This window comes from Bombus vancouverensis, chromosome 10, assembly GCF_051014615.1.
Source record: "Bombus vancouverensis nearcticus chromosome 10, iyBomVanc1_principal, whole genome shotgun sequence".
In the NCBI taxonomy this organism is placed as follows: Eukaryota; Metazoa; Arthropoda; class Insecta; order Hymenoptera; family Apidae; genus Bombus; species Bombus vancouverensis.
Genome location: NC_134920.1, coordinates 10,828,563 through 10,845,000, shown reverse-complemented (window position 1 = coordinate 10,845,000; position 16,438 = coordinate 10,828,563). Strand labels below are relative to the sequence as shown.

General features: G+C 42.8%; 2 protein-coding genes across 5 annotated transcripts in view; one reads left to right on the top strand and one right to left on the bottom strand.

The window, feature by feature from the left end:
* The window catches only part of Imp (IGF-II mRNA-binding protein), a 61,184-nt gene extending 56,216 nt beyond the window's left edge, over nt 1-4,968 (top strand). For all 4 annotated transcript variants that reach the window (XM_033336922.2, XM_076622281.1, XM_076622280.1 and 1 more), the window contains exon 7: nt 1-4,968. This exon is cut by the window's left edge and continues 17,532 nt beyond it. The gene's annotated coding sequence lies outside the window, so the exon portion shown is untranslated.
* A 329-nt stretch (nt 4,969-5,297) lies between these two features.
* Nucleotides 5,298-8,554, bottom strand: LOC117158331 (nuclear receptor subfamily 2 group E member 1). Its single transcript, XM_033337121.2, has 7 exons — nt 8,424-8,554; nt 8,157-8,272; nt 6,776-6,961; nt 6,532-6,645; nt 6,285-6,448; nt 5,949-6,195; nt 5,298-5,861 (listed from the first exon to the last, which is right to left on the bottom strand). Exons 1-7 carry the CDS (start codon nt 8,552-8,554, stop codon nt 5,632-5,634), a joined length of 1,188 nt encoding a protein of 395 aa, XP_033193012.1. The 3' UTR covers nt 5,298-5,631.
* Between the last annotated feature and the right edge of the window lie 7,884 nt (nt 8,555-16,438).

Sequence of the window (16,438 nt, the reverse complement as noted above, 5' to 3'; positions counted from 1 at the left end):
CACATATTTATTACTTTATCGTCTCGCGATCCTTCTTCGTTCTCGTGTCCACCACCTGATCTCGTTGTCGTTGTTTCCTCCTTTGTTTCTCTATTTTTTTTTTCTTTTTTTTTTTTTTTATTCCTTTTCATTCCTATCTTGTTCGTCCATCTAACGCTTCCTTGAGCCGTCTGGAAGGACGCGAGAGATTTGGGCCTTACGAAACGTTTTTAAACGGAAAGGAAAGCGACGCCGTTGGACGCTCGACGCCCGCGACGGGGGTGGCCGTCGCGCCACGTCTCAACACACTACTACCTCGCAAATTTCAGAGCTACAAAGCAGATATTACCGTACCTCAATTACACGCATATACGATAGAGAACGCAGAGAAAAATGAAACTAGCCAGCGACAGGAACATAGGGAAGGAAGATAATGAAACAGATAAATACGAGATAACGAAACGATCGATATGATAAAGGATGAAGAACAATCGTATATAGGGAAGAATATATAGACGATAAGCCACGTTTCAGTTGTCGGATATATATCTCTTTCTTTTATCTTTTGTGTCTTTCTTTTTTTTTTTTTTTTTTTTTTTTTGTTGCGCCATCTTACAACACCATTGTGATGTACACACACGCATAGGGAAAACCCAGTTAGAGATTTCTTTCTTCCGATAATCATGCGTGTAAAACGATGATCCGCACGACGATATATAACTGTTGCATCGTGTCGTTGACGTTTGATACGCGCATGGAGATTTTGCACGATCGTAATCGACGCGAACGAGGAGAACGCAGTTACAACGTTACCACGTTGTAGTCACTGATCTTTATTCGGAGAATTTCAACCGTGGATATTTCGATTCTTACGTCTCGCAAACAGATAGCATCGTAAACATGTACAGTCGCTCTACATATATATATAAAAAATCCTCGTCGATCGATTCGATCGGACGAATCCCAAGTTCTACGGTCTTTGTTCGATCTGTTTCGTTTCCTTCGCTCGTTTCGCATGGGACGTGGACGAGTTCGAAAGCAACAGCGCAGATAGGAGAGATATATATAGATATATAATATTATACATATACTCGATGGTTAATAATAATAATAATAAAAAGAAAAGGAGAAGTAAGTCGTGCGCGCGAGAGAGAGAGAGAGAGAGAGAAAGAAAGAGAGAGAGAGAGAGAGAGAGAACGATCGCAAGCAGTAAGGAATAATCCAGCAAGAGAAATGTCCCCAACCCTATCCACAGACCCCCTCCCCCTTTCTACAATAGGAAATAGTTGAACGTGAAATAGCGATGATAAAACAATTATGAAATAGAATTATTGTATTCGCGAGCTCTGTCGAGGCGGAGGGCCTCTTCGTCGAAACAACGCGCGAGACCTCCATTTTTATTTTTTCGCGATTCTCGCTCGTTGCTGCTCGCCGGAGGCTCTCCTTTCTGAATGTACATAGTGTGAAGTAGCTAGAGTTTCTCGTTTCTCGTACGATCCCCTCCACGCGTTCGAACCACGATTTGCCTCGTATCGATACGAAGATGCCCGAGTCTCGTTGAACGTTGCCTGTTTCTCTTCTTACGCCGTCGCCCCCTCCGCCCTTCGCCGTTTTTTATCAACAAACCGTAGAAAACCGAAATAATCGTACACAGTTAAGAAATATATCCTGATACATCGTGCCTCGAGAACCTGCCGATCGGATGCGCGAGCCGAACAAAACGGATCCTATCGTTCGATCGTTCGATGCTCGTCTTTATTCGTTCAAACGAACGAGACGTAACGAAAGTATCGGGCATGGAAACTGTATCCGTTGGAATAGTTGACGGAATCGTTAACTAGCACGCGTCACTGCCAACCTTCGAAAAACCATCTCGACAGCAATAAAAAAGTGTCGTCCCGTATCCGGTAGCCAGCGGGGGTTCTCGTAATACGACTTCTGCGAAGTAAAGATATTAATAATTCTATAATATAGAACTGTAAAGACAGGATTATTGTAAATGCGTGATTATCGATTACGGGCGTAGAGGAAGAGAAAACAACGAGAGTCGGAACGTCGATAGGGAGGCGTAGGCTTCGACAGATTTCTAACTTCTTTTTTTTTTTTTTCTCTGTTGTGTCCATCGTCGAAGCGGAAGAGATGGACGAGAAACGAGGCACTCTACGGTCGTCAGAGCAAACAACCTGTTATATTTCGTCGCGCCGAATTGCCCGAGAGCGTCCAGAGAACCGCCGAGAACAAGACACAGGGTAGAGAGAGAGGGAGAGAGAGAGAATCGCTGAGAAGGTGGATTTTAGGCGCGCGAAAGTTTGCAGACAAAAGAGCGCGCGAGAGAGAGAGAGAGAGAGGGAGATAGAGAGAAAAAGAGAAGAAAACGGGTATTATGGATCGATCGGTTGCTCGGCGACTCGCGGACTCGTCTCGGGCTCGGTGGACGATGATTTGTTATTATACCGAAATCTGTTAGTTTTTTGTCCTACATATTAGCGTTAAAATAGAATGGGAATAGTAGAAATGCCGTTGTGTTGTTTTTTTGTCTCTTTTCTTTTTTTTTCTTTTTTTTTTTTTAAAGAGAACGATGAAGATAAAAAAGAAAAAGTAAATGTAATTACGAATCGACGATTTTTGTCATCGTGGGTATAATATAAACGCAGACGATATCGCGAACACGGGAGAACAAACGAATAGAAAGATGAAAAAAAAAAAAAGAAAAAAGAAGAAGATAAAGAAACGAAAATGGATTTTGAAAAGGTAATGAAAATTAAACGAAACGACATTAATAATGGGCATATTATGTGAATTCGATTCGCGCTACTGGTTGAAAAGATACAGGAAAAATCGGGCGAGACGCCGATGTACGCGCGTCTTTTTCATTTTGTAACGCTCATGCGCCAGCTAACGTCGCTTTTCTTTCTTTTGGCTAAACGCGCGGACAAAGCTGCCGTTTTGTTCGTGCCATCGAAATTCGAAAGTTCGCAAGAGAACGAGAGAAATCACTTTTCGTGTGTTTGCTTTTCGCGGAAGAAAGAAAAAAGGGAAAATTCGTGTATGCTTCCTTCCCTTCGTATCTCCACAAAATTTATCGCTTTTTAATTATTATCATTATTACTACTACTACATTACTACTACTACTACTACTACTACTACTACTACGATACTACTACTTACTACTACTACTACGCTACTACTACTACTACTACTACTACTACTACTATTACCATTATTATTCGTATTGTTATTATTCTTATTCTATTATTAATTAAGAAAATTACGGAGAACGAAGAGCGAGAGAAATCGATGTTGAAGCGCGCGCGTGAGCGAAGATGCACCGTGATCATCAGCGAGCGATACGCTCGACGAGAACAATTCCTCACAAATAAAGATGATAAAACGTAATTAAAAATAAAGATAAATAAAGTAATATTATAGATGAGAGAAAAAGGGAGTAGTAATGGTGAATTGAGGGAAAAAAGAACACACCCACACGCAAACGAACGACAAACGCAGCGAGACCGATTTGCTTAATCGCGAAATTTTATTAACTGTGTGTAACTCTGAAAATAAAAGTCTATTTGAATGTAAGCGCGTTACGCAAGAGAGGAAAGGAGAACGGTATTACTAATAAATATTATCAGTTATTCCTAAAACGAGTAAACTATAGAAAAAAAAAAAAAGAAAAGGAAAACGAAAAGCTGGACACACTTCATAAAATAGATAGATTTCAACGCAGGCAAAAGGACTTTCTTCATTCGTTTTTTCTTTCTTTTTTTTTTTTTGTCCCCCAGTTTCATCGTAAACGCGCATAATAATTACGCGTTTTTAGATGCCGCAAACAAAAGCCGAAGAAAAACTAAGGAACGTGTTAGGAGGGGGGGATGATATGCCCTCCGAGTTCAGGAAAAATAGTTCAAACGTGTTTCACGCGACGGTCAGAAAAGAAAAAGAAAGGAGGTGGAAAAAAAAGAGCGAAGAGTAGCCAGTGTAAAATTTTCCCTTTTTTTTTTTTTTTGTTTTTATATCCGAGCTCGTATCTCGAATTCGCAGAAAGAAAAGAACGGAAACACCGCGATCGTACTTTTTCGAAATTCTCTTTCGTACCTTTGCATCTTGCACGATTTCTATCGATCTCGGAATAATATCCAGAGAAAGAAAAGGAAAAAAGAGAAAGGGAAAACAAAGAAGTTCCTAATCACCGATGCTTTTTTTCCATTTCTATTTCCGCACATCCGAAACTTTTTCCCATTTTTATTCGTTCGTCGACATCGTTCTTCGATCGATTTGTACGAGATCTTCCATCGTTACCGTTACCTTCAACGTTACCTTCCACCTTGTACTTCTTGTTTTCGTCTTCCCTTGTCTGTCCATCCTTCCAATTTCGCTATCTCTCCGTCCTTGTCTTAGTCCACGGATAAAAAAAGGCAAAAGAACTGAAAAAAAAAGAACGAACGAATTCATAGCACTCGGAGCTACTTTTTTCCACTCTACAAGCTACATCTAAGAAGATAACCGAGGGAAATTTTTTTTTTTTATCGTCGTACGTATTCCGGGCAATGAAAGAACAGGAAAAGAAAATGGGAAAGAAGCGACAGTTGTCGCTTTCGGGTTGAATATTTTTTACATACACGAACACACACGCAAGCCACACAAGGACGAAAAAGTAATGAGAAATCAATCTATAATGAATTTATGTGTAACATTTAATTGAGGATTGTATGTAATTGTATATATATGTATATATATATATGAGTACAATGCAGTCCATGAGTTAAGATACATTCTCCTTTTTCTACAATGAAAAAAAAAATAAATTATTCTAGTTAATAAAAAAAAAAAAAATTACGGTGTGCGTTAGTGTCTCTTTTTTTTCTTTGATGCCAATCTTCCCGATGATCATCCATAAGAGTAACTTTTATTTAACGTCGCGAATGCCCATACACTCTGTAAACGAATTTTATTGTTGTGATGTGGAAATAAACGTTTCAAAAATTCTGAGGGTTTTGCTGAAATAAACCGAACAATCGCGTCGCCTACAATCTGTCAATGTCTTTCGATTTCACACATTTTCTTCGTTCGTGAATGAACTCCGCCTGTCCCACGTCTTCCCGCAATCTTCGACATGTTCACGAATCTACCTGTATATGTCGAAAATGGTTCAGGAAATTAACGAACGAGATATTTTTAATTTATCGATAAAGATGAATAAAAGAAAAAAGAAGGAGAAAAGAAAAAATACAATTTTGTAATAAAAGAGCAACGTTTCACTTCGCTAATATATTATGGAACACTTACTTCTAATACGTATATGTACAGGTCGCAATTAGACTTAATAGTGTCACATTGTAATTTACAATACGCATAGGAAAGAATTGACTAGATTTTACGTAAACGCTTAATACTTCTCGAATTATTCCGTCGACTTTCGATTTCTTTGAAAAACCTTCTTTATCGACGTGAAAACGGTCGATGCATCGGTACTATTACTTCTTGTCTCCTCGTGATTTGAAAAGAAATAGCGAACGATAAAACGCCGAAATCTCACGATCATTGGAAACGATCGTTCCTCCAAAAATGTTGCAATTGTCTTTGAAGCAATTGTTGATATAAATTGGTGGCTTGCCCCAAGAGTATCGTACCGACCGAGTCGAATTGGCGTTATGTCGGCCTGAGAGCACTGACCATGTCGCCCAATAATCGTTCCACGCTGACATCCCCTACCGTCGGCTTGAACAACAATTCTTGCAAGATAGATCGACAAAGCGCGCGTGCGGGCGGCAACAGCAGCAAAAGTCGTCCAACCCTCCGTGCATCCCTCTCACAGAATACAGCTACCGTTTGTTCTTGTAACGCTGTTATCCGCCCTGGTTCACATAGTCCTCGCGATTCTAAATAAATGTTCACATTCTTATCGCACGATTTCTCTAATTAACATTTGTGCGATTAATTTTAACATTTGTGCAAAGTTCTTTTACCTCCTTTGAAGAGAACTATGGCCTTCAAGCAGGCGTATTCCGAATGATCGACCCTGAGGAGAGCACATTTTGCCAATAACTCTCGCAGCTTCCTTACTTCGTCGACGAGCGTCTCTTTTCTTTCGGATGATAAATCGTTCGGTACCAAAGTGGATTCTTCGACTGGAAAGTTCCACTGCGCGGCGGTCAACACGAAAAGCTCGCTCCACGATTCTTCCAGTAGAATAGTTTGGTCCCTGTAGGGCAGCTTGAAAGAAACGCCAAACGATCTTTATTAACACGATGCTAATTCGTCTTTACATTTATATAAAGATCACGCGTGAGCACGCGGATTACTTGTAAGAACGAATGGATGCTTCTCGCCCATCTGACAGCAAAGAAGAGTAATTTCGCCGCAAATTCGTAGATGTTCTCCGTGGGTAAAATAGAGAAGCTAGATATATAATCCGTTGCTCCAGAGTTCGTAACGGACGGTGCTAGTCGAGCGCTTGCGAGTTCCTCTGCAAAATTCATAAATATTCGTCGTTCGAACAAACAAACGTATTTCGATAAACTAGCGAAATTTCTACGAGAAAATTCTTACCCTTTGGTTCGATTCTCGTTTCGATCGGTCCAGCCTCCTCGGAACTCGTCACCTCGTCCTCTTTAGCTGTGTTCACTGTTAACGGCTCTGTCGGTGAACGTGGCAAAAAATGTGCTACAAATGAAAAAAGTATCGTAGTAACTGTTTATACAACGTGAAATAATTTCCCATACGTTTTTATATGGAACATTAAAGATGAAATAATTTAGGATTAATTTACAATAGAGTAGATTGTTTCGCTTACCGACCGATGGTGTAAAAGCCGACATTGTCGGCTTGAAGGGAAATAGCGCAGGATACAAAAGGGGATGGTAAGGGTTGCTCGCTGCGTGGTAAACGTGTGGGATTCCAGGATATAATACCGACGGACCTCTTCTCGCGGCTGCGACCAGGGACGAGGTATTTCGTGGAGCTCTTTCGTGCTGCACCGCTGTGAGTATCATAATTCCTTAGTATGTCATATTCAGTTATGCATTTGTGGCCAGACAGACAATTTATTCTATTGGCGTCGAAACAATCCTAACTGTAATATTTTAGTTTTTAATATCAAGTAGTACCTCGGTAGGCATAAATTGTTTTTTAAGTCGTCAAGTATTTCGAGTACACGCGTACGAAATATATATCGTAAGCTTCACGATTAAATTCTACCAATTTAACGCTCGTATTAAAGTCTTATCTGGCACGAAACAGAATTATAAATTACCCCAACGAATTATCCCCCGTTTAAAATCAAACATCCCTTACCCACATATGTTGCTATACGAAAGCAAAATCCCGCTTCACCCTGCGATCGATTTCATGCTTTTTTTATAGCATCGGCAAGGATATAATCAAAACCATGAGAGTGGAGACCACTAATGGTACCTTTCCTGCCCTCCTTCGCTAATTGATATCCCCGCGCAATCAAGTGTTTGGATTATCGGGTCGGGCTAGAAGTGTTTACAAAACCTGTGAACGTCAGGCTGCTTGTGACACTGCTCGCGGCATGGCTAACTTTCCGGATTCTGGCGTGAGCAAGCACGAATATAGAATTTCATGTGGGTGCGAGCACCCTTTTTTTTCCTCTCTCTCTCTCTCTCTACTCGCCAGCCCTTCGAGCAACTTCCCTATTTCTTTGTTGGCGAACGGAACGTCACCATGCATTGTAATATTTTGGATGTTGGCTACGAATGTTCGTGCATTCGCGCGGGTACGCGGCCGCAATAACGGGGGACGTATCGGCGCCTGTCATCCGCAAACCTTTTGACGAACGTGTCGACGTCGAATCTCGGGTATGTTAAAGCGAAGCTAACTTTCCAGTAAGTTTCTTCTCGTTCCACGTGTGATGTATTTCAACGACGCTTTTAGAACGAGTATCGAAAATAGCGGATACGTTTCGAAACTGAACGTAAACCTCGTATGGTATTACGCGGAAATAGCGAATCACTTTGGACCGAGGTGATTCTTCGAGATTAAATTATGCCTTACGTTTGCACACGAACGAAAAGCTATTCGAGTTTTCGGCGCGCCTGGCAGTCTGACATTTGCAGCATATTTCGTACGAAGAGAGCCCTATGAAAGAGCGCCGAGTCGAATTTGTTACAAGTAAAGAATAAAAACGTAATCACCGTAGAAACGAAGCGTACCATCTCGTTTCATGTTGACCTGAAGGCACTTGGTAAACCGACATGCCTGGCACTGATTACGACGAGAAACGTCCACGATACAGCGACCGTTCTCCTTACAGACGTAATCCAGGTTTCTGCACGATGGAATTCAATATTAATAGAACTTAATTGCACAACTAGATTTCGTTAAATTTAAACCAACAGTTAATAGCGAAATAAATATTAGCATACGCCTCGTGTTTGCTAGCGACGCGGTTACATCGAAAACCACAGCAAGTTAATTACCTCGCATACCTGCGGATCGACCGCTTAAAGAAGCCACGGCATCCGTCGCAACTCGGTACTCCGTAATGCTTGCCGGATGCTTTGTCGCCGCAAACTTTGCACAAACTCTCACCCCGGCTACTCTCCTCCATGCTTTCCTGAAACTTGGTCGTGAAAATGCAATTAAGTTGTCAGATTTGAAACTGTTCGAAACCGATATCGCGAATTACACTTTTCTTTCTCGTTATTCGATTATAAATTTATTTCCTAAGATTCGACGATGTTCGTTGGTTCTTATCGTCAATAAACAGCGATAGCGTTGCTTTTTAGCGTTGCGATCCGATTTTCGTTGCGACCATCGCCGCTCTCCACGCGATGTCTCGTTCAACGAAGGAAGATATAGTCACGGCTCCTTGCATACTGCAACACCTAATGAAATGTTGAACGATGGTCGAACGTCGCTCGATTCTCTCAATGCTCGCGACTTATCCACCTCTCAAGTTCACCGATATTACACCGAGATAACGTCTCGTCACATTATTTACGCGATGTTTCTTATTCTTTCGACCAGCGATCGTAGATTACCCGTAAACGCACGCAAACGTCCGAGCTCTGATAATGACTCTTAAGGAAGAAAATCGCTTGCGCGATGAAGAAACGAAACGGTACAAAAGTCAGAAAGTCGGGGGGGAAAGTCCGACGTCGTAAAATATCCCTAACGCTTCCGTTGACTTTTGCAACCCCTTTCCCGGCGTTGCTCACGGCTGTTCTCCACCTCTTCGTTCTCCATGTCCCTTTCGCCGGCGAGACTTCCCTCTTTGTCGAGGGCCTCGGCCTGGCTCTGCCACGGTCTTTCTCGTTCTAACAGGACGCCCGGCCACCTGTAGGGTTCCCAGGCTCAATAATGCATCGGTGACGTGGAGCATCGCTCAGGCTCGTCGATGGTAAACCACCGAGAGAGTCCTGGTGGATGATGCCATGGTTCGCCGCACCCTTCGTCCCGAAGACCAGTTTCACCGACACCGTCATTATCGTTGCCGCCATCAACCCTCAAAGAGATCTGCTGCCAGTGCAGTGGCCTGACTTCTTAATAGTCTGGCCATAGACAGGCAGGAGGAACGCTGGCCGTCGCATGCGAGCGTTAACTTGCCATAATATTTTTATCGCCCGATGACTACTTTCGCGACGCACATGACGGAAGCGTTTCATAGTTGCACGATACGCGGACGAATCTCAATTTTTAATGGTAGCCGATTCACCATGCTTCGTTTGCCAACTTTTCTCGTCAATTGGCGAAACGGAGTTATCGATGGTCGTCGTGATTTGTTCTGCTACGTTACCGACTAGCAGAGTTTCTGAATCGACGTACTTTGACTCGTAACTATAGCCGACAAACGTGCGAGAGTAGATTTTTGGATACTCAGCCGCCTACGGCCAGATATTTTAAAACGTCTTGAAGCTCGTCGCGATGAAATTTGTCACGCAACCGAAAGTTCGAATATCGTAGTGGAACTATCGGTTCGCCGGTGTGCTGTTACACGTGGGCGGATTATTTAACCCTTGCTTGCACGAACACCCATCGCGTTTACGCACGCAGGTAACATATGTCGACCATTGCTTGAACACGAGCAATCTGGTACTCCTACGGAAAGTCAAACTTTGTCATTCCTCGTCAGGATAGGGGAAGCTAAGTAACCGTGGAAAATTACGCGCTTTGAAAAAAAAAGGGGACAGAGAAGGTACGCCAGAGACGCGGACCAAAAATTTCGACAACTTTGACGAGTAACGAAAGGCAGAACCGAACCGCGTACATTGACCGACAAAAGATATCGCAAATGGAATGTTGCGTAAGGCCCTTAACGTTGGCCCTTAATTAATGGGTTGATCAATAACGAGTCTTAAGACAGCTAACTTTGTATGCTATATCAACGACAACGAGCAATATCTGTAAATCGTTAATCATTAGAACGTTAATTAAATTAATAATATTCCTGTAAAGGAGAAAGGCTACGGTTACGACTACGAAATTATAATTTTTCAAGATATCACGCTAGTTTATGGCGAATGTATTTTTATCTAATATGCAAGTGGGTACCCTTGGACAGGAAATAAGTTAGAAAAGACGAGATCGGGTCTAGGACGATCGAAACAATTGAAAGTTGGAGGCAATGAGGAGGAGGATGGGTTATTTTTAGAAGCAATTTAATGCAAACCCATCGATCACTGGAACTTTGATAAGCTCGTCACAGTTGCGCTGCAACCTGGGTTAATGTCAGCTCGATGACTTTTCGATAGTTGTGCCCGGTGCAAGGCGACGAAAGTTGGTTGCGGTCGGTTGAAAATTCGACAAGCTCCTATGCAAATTTTTTTCCTCGTCACGTCATATGCGTCCTTTCGCATAAAAAATGCTGATGGATCGAGCACGAACAGACGACACCGTTCTCTCGCATCGCGTTTCATCAAATTCGAATCTGGAATATGATTTTCTCTGCTCATGATATAACATTTCCCCTTTACCTGCTGGTTTTCTCTTCTTTTTTCCATTGATGCAAGTTTTATCAATCTTTAGTATATATTTACTTGCAAATAATTTGTATAATTTCCTTAGAAATTCTGTCGCGTAAATCTTTGTTCTCGATTCTACGTCGAATTTATACGTAGACGTCGATCTTTATCGGCTATTTATTAGAAAGAAGTTAAGGAAAATAGCTTTTCGAACAGCTTCGCGCTGAAAGTTATGCAGCGAGTTATCCGTTTAACTTGCAGCTGTGCTACGTATTTCATTTAAAGTCGTTCCGCAAGTTAGTATCTGCTTTCATCGTTAAGACGCGATTTTAATTTTCAATTCCAAATTTTCATTATTACTAAGGCGAAGACTTTTAACGACTCTTCCAGTCATTTCGTTCAGATAATCTCACGTCGATATCTTTCATTGTCCAAGCACGATGCAAGGTCTGGGGTTCATTGAGAAAAAAAGCACGTGGCCTGTCACACCTTGCTGACTAACTTCCACCTGGACCTTCCGCTCGTGTCTACGAAATCGTCGATATCCTTTTCCCCTGAACCGTGGGGCGTCGGAAACTGTGATTTTTTTAAAACGAAAAGACGATATCAACGGTTCCCGCGGCGTTCCGGTATTTCGAACGAGCATTCAATTATAGAAGCTCACCGGTAAGTTCGTCGGTGTAGCGAAACATTTTTCTTCCACCCTGTCGAGGTTGTCGTCAATTTTTAAGGAGTTCCGCGTAAACAGTGTCGTTAGCCTATGCCACCCCTGACGTGACTTTTGTTGTCCGAAAGGGTCGACTGCAATTAGAAGCCTCTGAATAATTAATCGTTGCATCGCAATCGTAATGATAGCGTGGCTCGTGTTACGTCGCCTCATTTGCCTATTTAAACAATTTCGTCAGTTCGCGATAGATTGTATGTCGTGTGTTCCTTCGGCACGCAATGATATCCTACGCGCGTTAGAAGCGACATTAACGATACAATTGCTGGTTGAAGATCCAATTACCGCTACCGCGTCATTTTCTTTTTTTCTTTTTTTTTTACGCTAGTCTGTGTAGTCCATGATCCACGCAATTATCGCGACATTTCTCTTATCGTGTCGTTGCGACGCGATATATTTTTGTACGTCGCTTCGATGTTGCAACCTAATTGTCTTTCGTAATGTGATAGTGACAAGACCGTGCAAGTGTGGTACAACGTGGATCGTTTGATCTGTCTGATCTATTTGCATGAAGCGATATTTTTAGACGACGCGCGTTCCATCGGCAAACGATTGTTGGAAAGAGCCAACGGGAGGTCGGATCCGACTGTTAAATTCATTTAACGGCGCGTAGGATTAGTTTCGGTCGTGCACGTGCCCCGCTTCACACGATTGACAGTGATTGCGTGATTCGGTTGTACATGCCGTGCACGACGCTTGTGCTACAACGTGTAGTGGTTCCAGGAGACCCGTGATTTCACGTAACAGATACTTTTCTGGTTTTCGTGATACCGGCCCAACAACTGGTGCGCGTCTGTTCCCTGCTCGCTATTTTATTCCGATTCTTCCCGTATCTGCAGCGCTATTGCTTAACATTTATATGAACACGGGGCAACGAGTTCGATCTCGTACGGGACGATAGTCACGCGTCGGTAATTAAAAGTTTCCGTAACGATATCGCTGTATGCATAAATCGCATATGATCATCGTCGTAGGTCGTTCGCTATCTTCTGGAAGAATCAAACAAAAGAAAAGACGTTTCGCTTGCGAACGACGTCCGATATGGTCGTTCCAAAACTACCTCGTTGACGATCATTTTCCACCTTCTGTTCAAATATATCTCGCGAACTACGGATGATATCGAGCCATCAGGGACTTAACGCCTGGCCAATTCGAATCGCGTTGAACTTTGTTCGGTGTCGATCGAACGAATGGCGACGATTCCGAATAAAATAACGCTAGTTACAAAGATACATGGAAGGAAGAGAACACGATGAACGGCCAAGTATGGTCGAGTCTGGTAAACTTGTAATACCTATGGTTATGGTATAAATATAAAAGCGTCAAAGTAAGCGACGCGAATGGAAATACGTTGCATTTTTGCTGAATGGACACGATGGTTTTCGAGGGTGCGTCGCTTACTACGAGATATCGCCGGTCAAAAAAACATCGTGCTCCCGGCGCCACACAGGGTTTCACATTTGCCAAAGCGTTTTTAGCATATGCGTGGACCTGGCGCAACAGCAGCTATTATAGGCGACAGAGGCGAGCCGTGGACGGGCAATTACACGGCTCAGCGACGGAAAACCGGGTTTACAGGTGCGTTTACGCAGGGTAATCGACGAACTGTCGGACAGCGGCACATGCCACGGCTAGTCGCTCTGTGAACTCCCGACGAGAAATTCGCGAATTCTCTAGAGTTTCGGTCGTTTTATCGTCGCCTCCAAAGGGCTACGAGGAAGTAATCGATGCGGAGGGCGTAGATATAACGTAGACATTAGGAGAAAAGGGAAAATGGAGGGAATATTTAGTAAACTATGGTATGATTATTAGTTAACTATAAATAACTAACTATAAAGTTAGGTGTAAGCGGTAAGAAGCCGAACTTTCCATGAGGAACTAAATGGAAGGGAATGTTAAGCGTACGATATGTGGTAGTCTCTCAGTAAGAGCATAGTCTTTTGGTAAGGAATTGAAGTTATTGAAATTCTCTTACGTTATAAAACAGCATAAAGGACGATCAACGAATTCTAGGATAATTAATAAACAAGTAAAATTTGTACGAAAGAACGAAAAGGAGAGGCGAAAATTGATGGGTGGATCGTGGTCGTAAAATATTCATTGACAAAATGCAAATTTAGTGTATTCTCGTTGAATGACTTTCAAGCGCTGTTACTACGTATCGCTGTTCTGAAGGAAACATTGATTTTATTTTATTGTTAATACAGTTAATATTCGGACGCCATTTACAACAGAGTAACTTTTCGCAATTGAAGCAAACGAGTTGGAGCCTTCAGAGAAGACAAAGGCATTAGTTTACTTGACGAAGCGTAACAAAATTTGGCAAGAAATTGGAATTGTTCGGAATCTCGAAGAAAGTAGTAAGAGTCACTTTTTATGACTTTTTTATCCGAGCTTGTAACGAAAATGTCGGCGATACTTTTCATCGTAAAAAGCGACCTTTACTATTTTCTTCGCGATTCTGGCCAGTTGCAATTTCTTTGACACGTCGTCCAATAAACTAATTCTTTGAGCTTCTCAAGAAAACTCAAGTCGTTTGATCCAAGTCAAACCCTCGGTCGTCGAAATTGTTTCACGAATCTCGGTTGTCCCATTGGATCATGCAAACCATACTGAGTTTCCAAGTAGCTGCTGTTCGCAGTAATAACAGTGACACCGGATCGAAAGAATTTGGCAACGTAATTCGAACATCGTAGAATAGTGAATATTTTAATATTGTCACATTCTTAATATTTTTATCGACAAATTCGTATTTTTATCGACAGTTACTTATTTGTCCACTAGAAAATTTCGCACTCTACGCAACATTTTGGAAAATACGATCAATAGTGATTCCTTACCTGCGAGATAATCCGTCTGATTTTTACTGGCGAATCGCGGATTTCCTCCGATCTTAAAAGTTGATCGACGGTACAGATCTGGCTTAAATACGTCGTGGAAATTTACAGTCGAATCTTCGATAACGTTTCATCGTCTCTTAAGATTCCGAAACGAGTGACGATAGCCATCTTGTTCCAAAAGTAAACAAGATACGTACATATTTCATGGAAACGGTGCAGTTTCTTGATTTACCGTTTAAACGAACTATTTCTGCGCTATTAGATCCTCGATTTTACCATAAATATTTAGTAACATGTATCGCGCACTTTTAGCGATTCAATTTTGAAAAAGGAAGAGAAACGTCGATGACGTTCGATCAGTCTGTCACTCCGGTTCTACGTTAAGAACTAAAGCTAAGGGAAACAAATAAGATTGCTAATACAACGATCATTCCTCGCTCGAGATATCCAACGAAAACGCGAACATTTAACGAAAGAGGAATGCGAACGGAACGGAAAATCGTATGCATATAAAATGACGATTAAAGGACAAATGCGTATCGCCAAAACTCTTTCTTTCACTCGATTGGAAAACTACGATACGGCCGGAAATTTCTACACTTTTTTCCAAACCACACGGTAAACTCGTACCAAAGCTCCCAAGCAACGGGCCAAAATAATCAATTGCTCGATCTTCGAACCGATCATCCCTATGAAACCGGTAATCAACGAGAACCAGTTTACCAACCACCGTGCGAAATAATAATCACTCGAACCTCTTGCTCGTCCACGTTGCTTGTCAACGGTTCTCCGTACTCGCGAAGCCGATGAGCGTTTTGGTCGCAGCTCGAAGCGCAAAACCGAAGAGCGAGATCGGAGCGAAGTCGAAGCGACCGGAGCCGACGAAACGCGCGTGAAATCGAACCGGACGGGTTCCTCGTCGCCGATGACTAACGGCGCCGCAGATGCGCCACGTATACGCGTGATCTATGGCTCGCGGTTCCTGGCCTCTGTTCGCGGCTACAGGGGTGGCCGGATGTGGGTGAGCTGGCCAGGACGCGTCGCCTTTGATCGGGTTCGCGTCGGTACACGGCCAATCGAGAAATCGCGCGATCGGGGGTAGCCAGGAATCGCAGACGATTGGTCGACAGGCGGGGCGTACCGTACGAAGCTCACGGTGGTTGTACGAACACGGAGGGTCGCAACCCCTTGGCGGAGGGTAAGCTCCGCCGCCGGAAGCGCGAAAGTCAACTCGTCGTGCGTTTTCCCCCGTAATCGCGAAGTCTGTTCGAAGCGGAGGATCGGCGGAGGCCCGTGTGGCCGCGAGGAAACTCCATCAGCTTCGACTCGTTGTCGTTGCCCTCCCGCCCCCGGCTTCTTCGACGACTCGGTGTCACGGGTAAGGTGTATCTGACGGGGGATGCGATCGTGGAGCACGAGGGGATGAAATGGTTCGCGGCGATTCAAGAACATATTTCCATGTACCTCGTTTCTCGCTTTTCCATAACTTTCCGGGTATTTAATGGCACGATGGGTGTGACATTTGCTATCTTTCAGAGATACGAAGTAACACAGGTACTGTCTGGACGTGCTGTGAACAGACCGATCGAGCGAAAATGAATTTTTCATTTAAACTCGGTTATCGATAAATCTCAAAAGACCATTACCGATGACGGCCATTTAATTTTGTTTACCAAGAATCAATGTATATGCGCGAAATTTTGCTTGCTCCTCGGTAACTATTCTCCATGGCGCGAATTCTGTCTTTGTTACCGAGTAGCTGTTCGTAATCGAAATAAAATTTCTCTCGTCGATAATGATCACCGGTAGTCGACAAAATTTTCATCGTTTAAAATGGTTATCCTTGTAGCGGCACACGAGCTAGAGGAAAAATCAAATCGTGTTGTTGTTTCGCCTCGGAGTATCAATATCGTTAGGACTTACATGATGTGATAATAAATGATCTCCAGGTAAAACAATGTCACCGC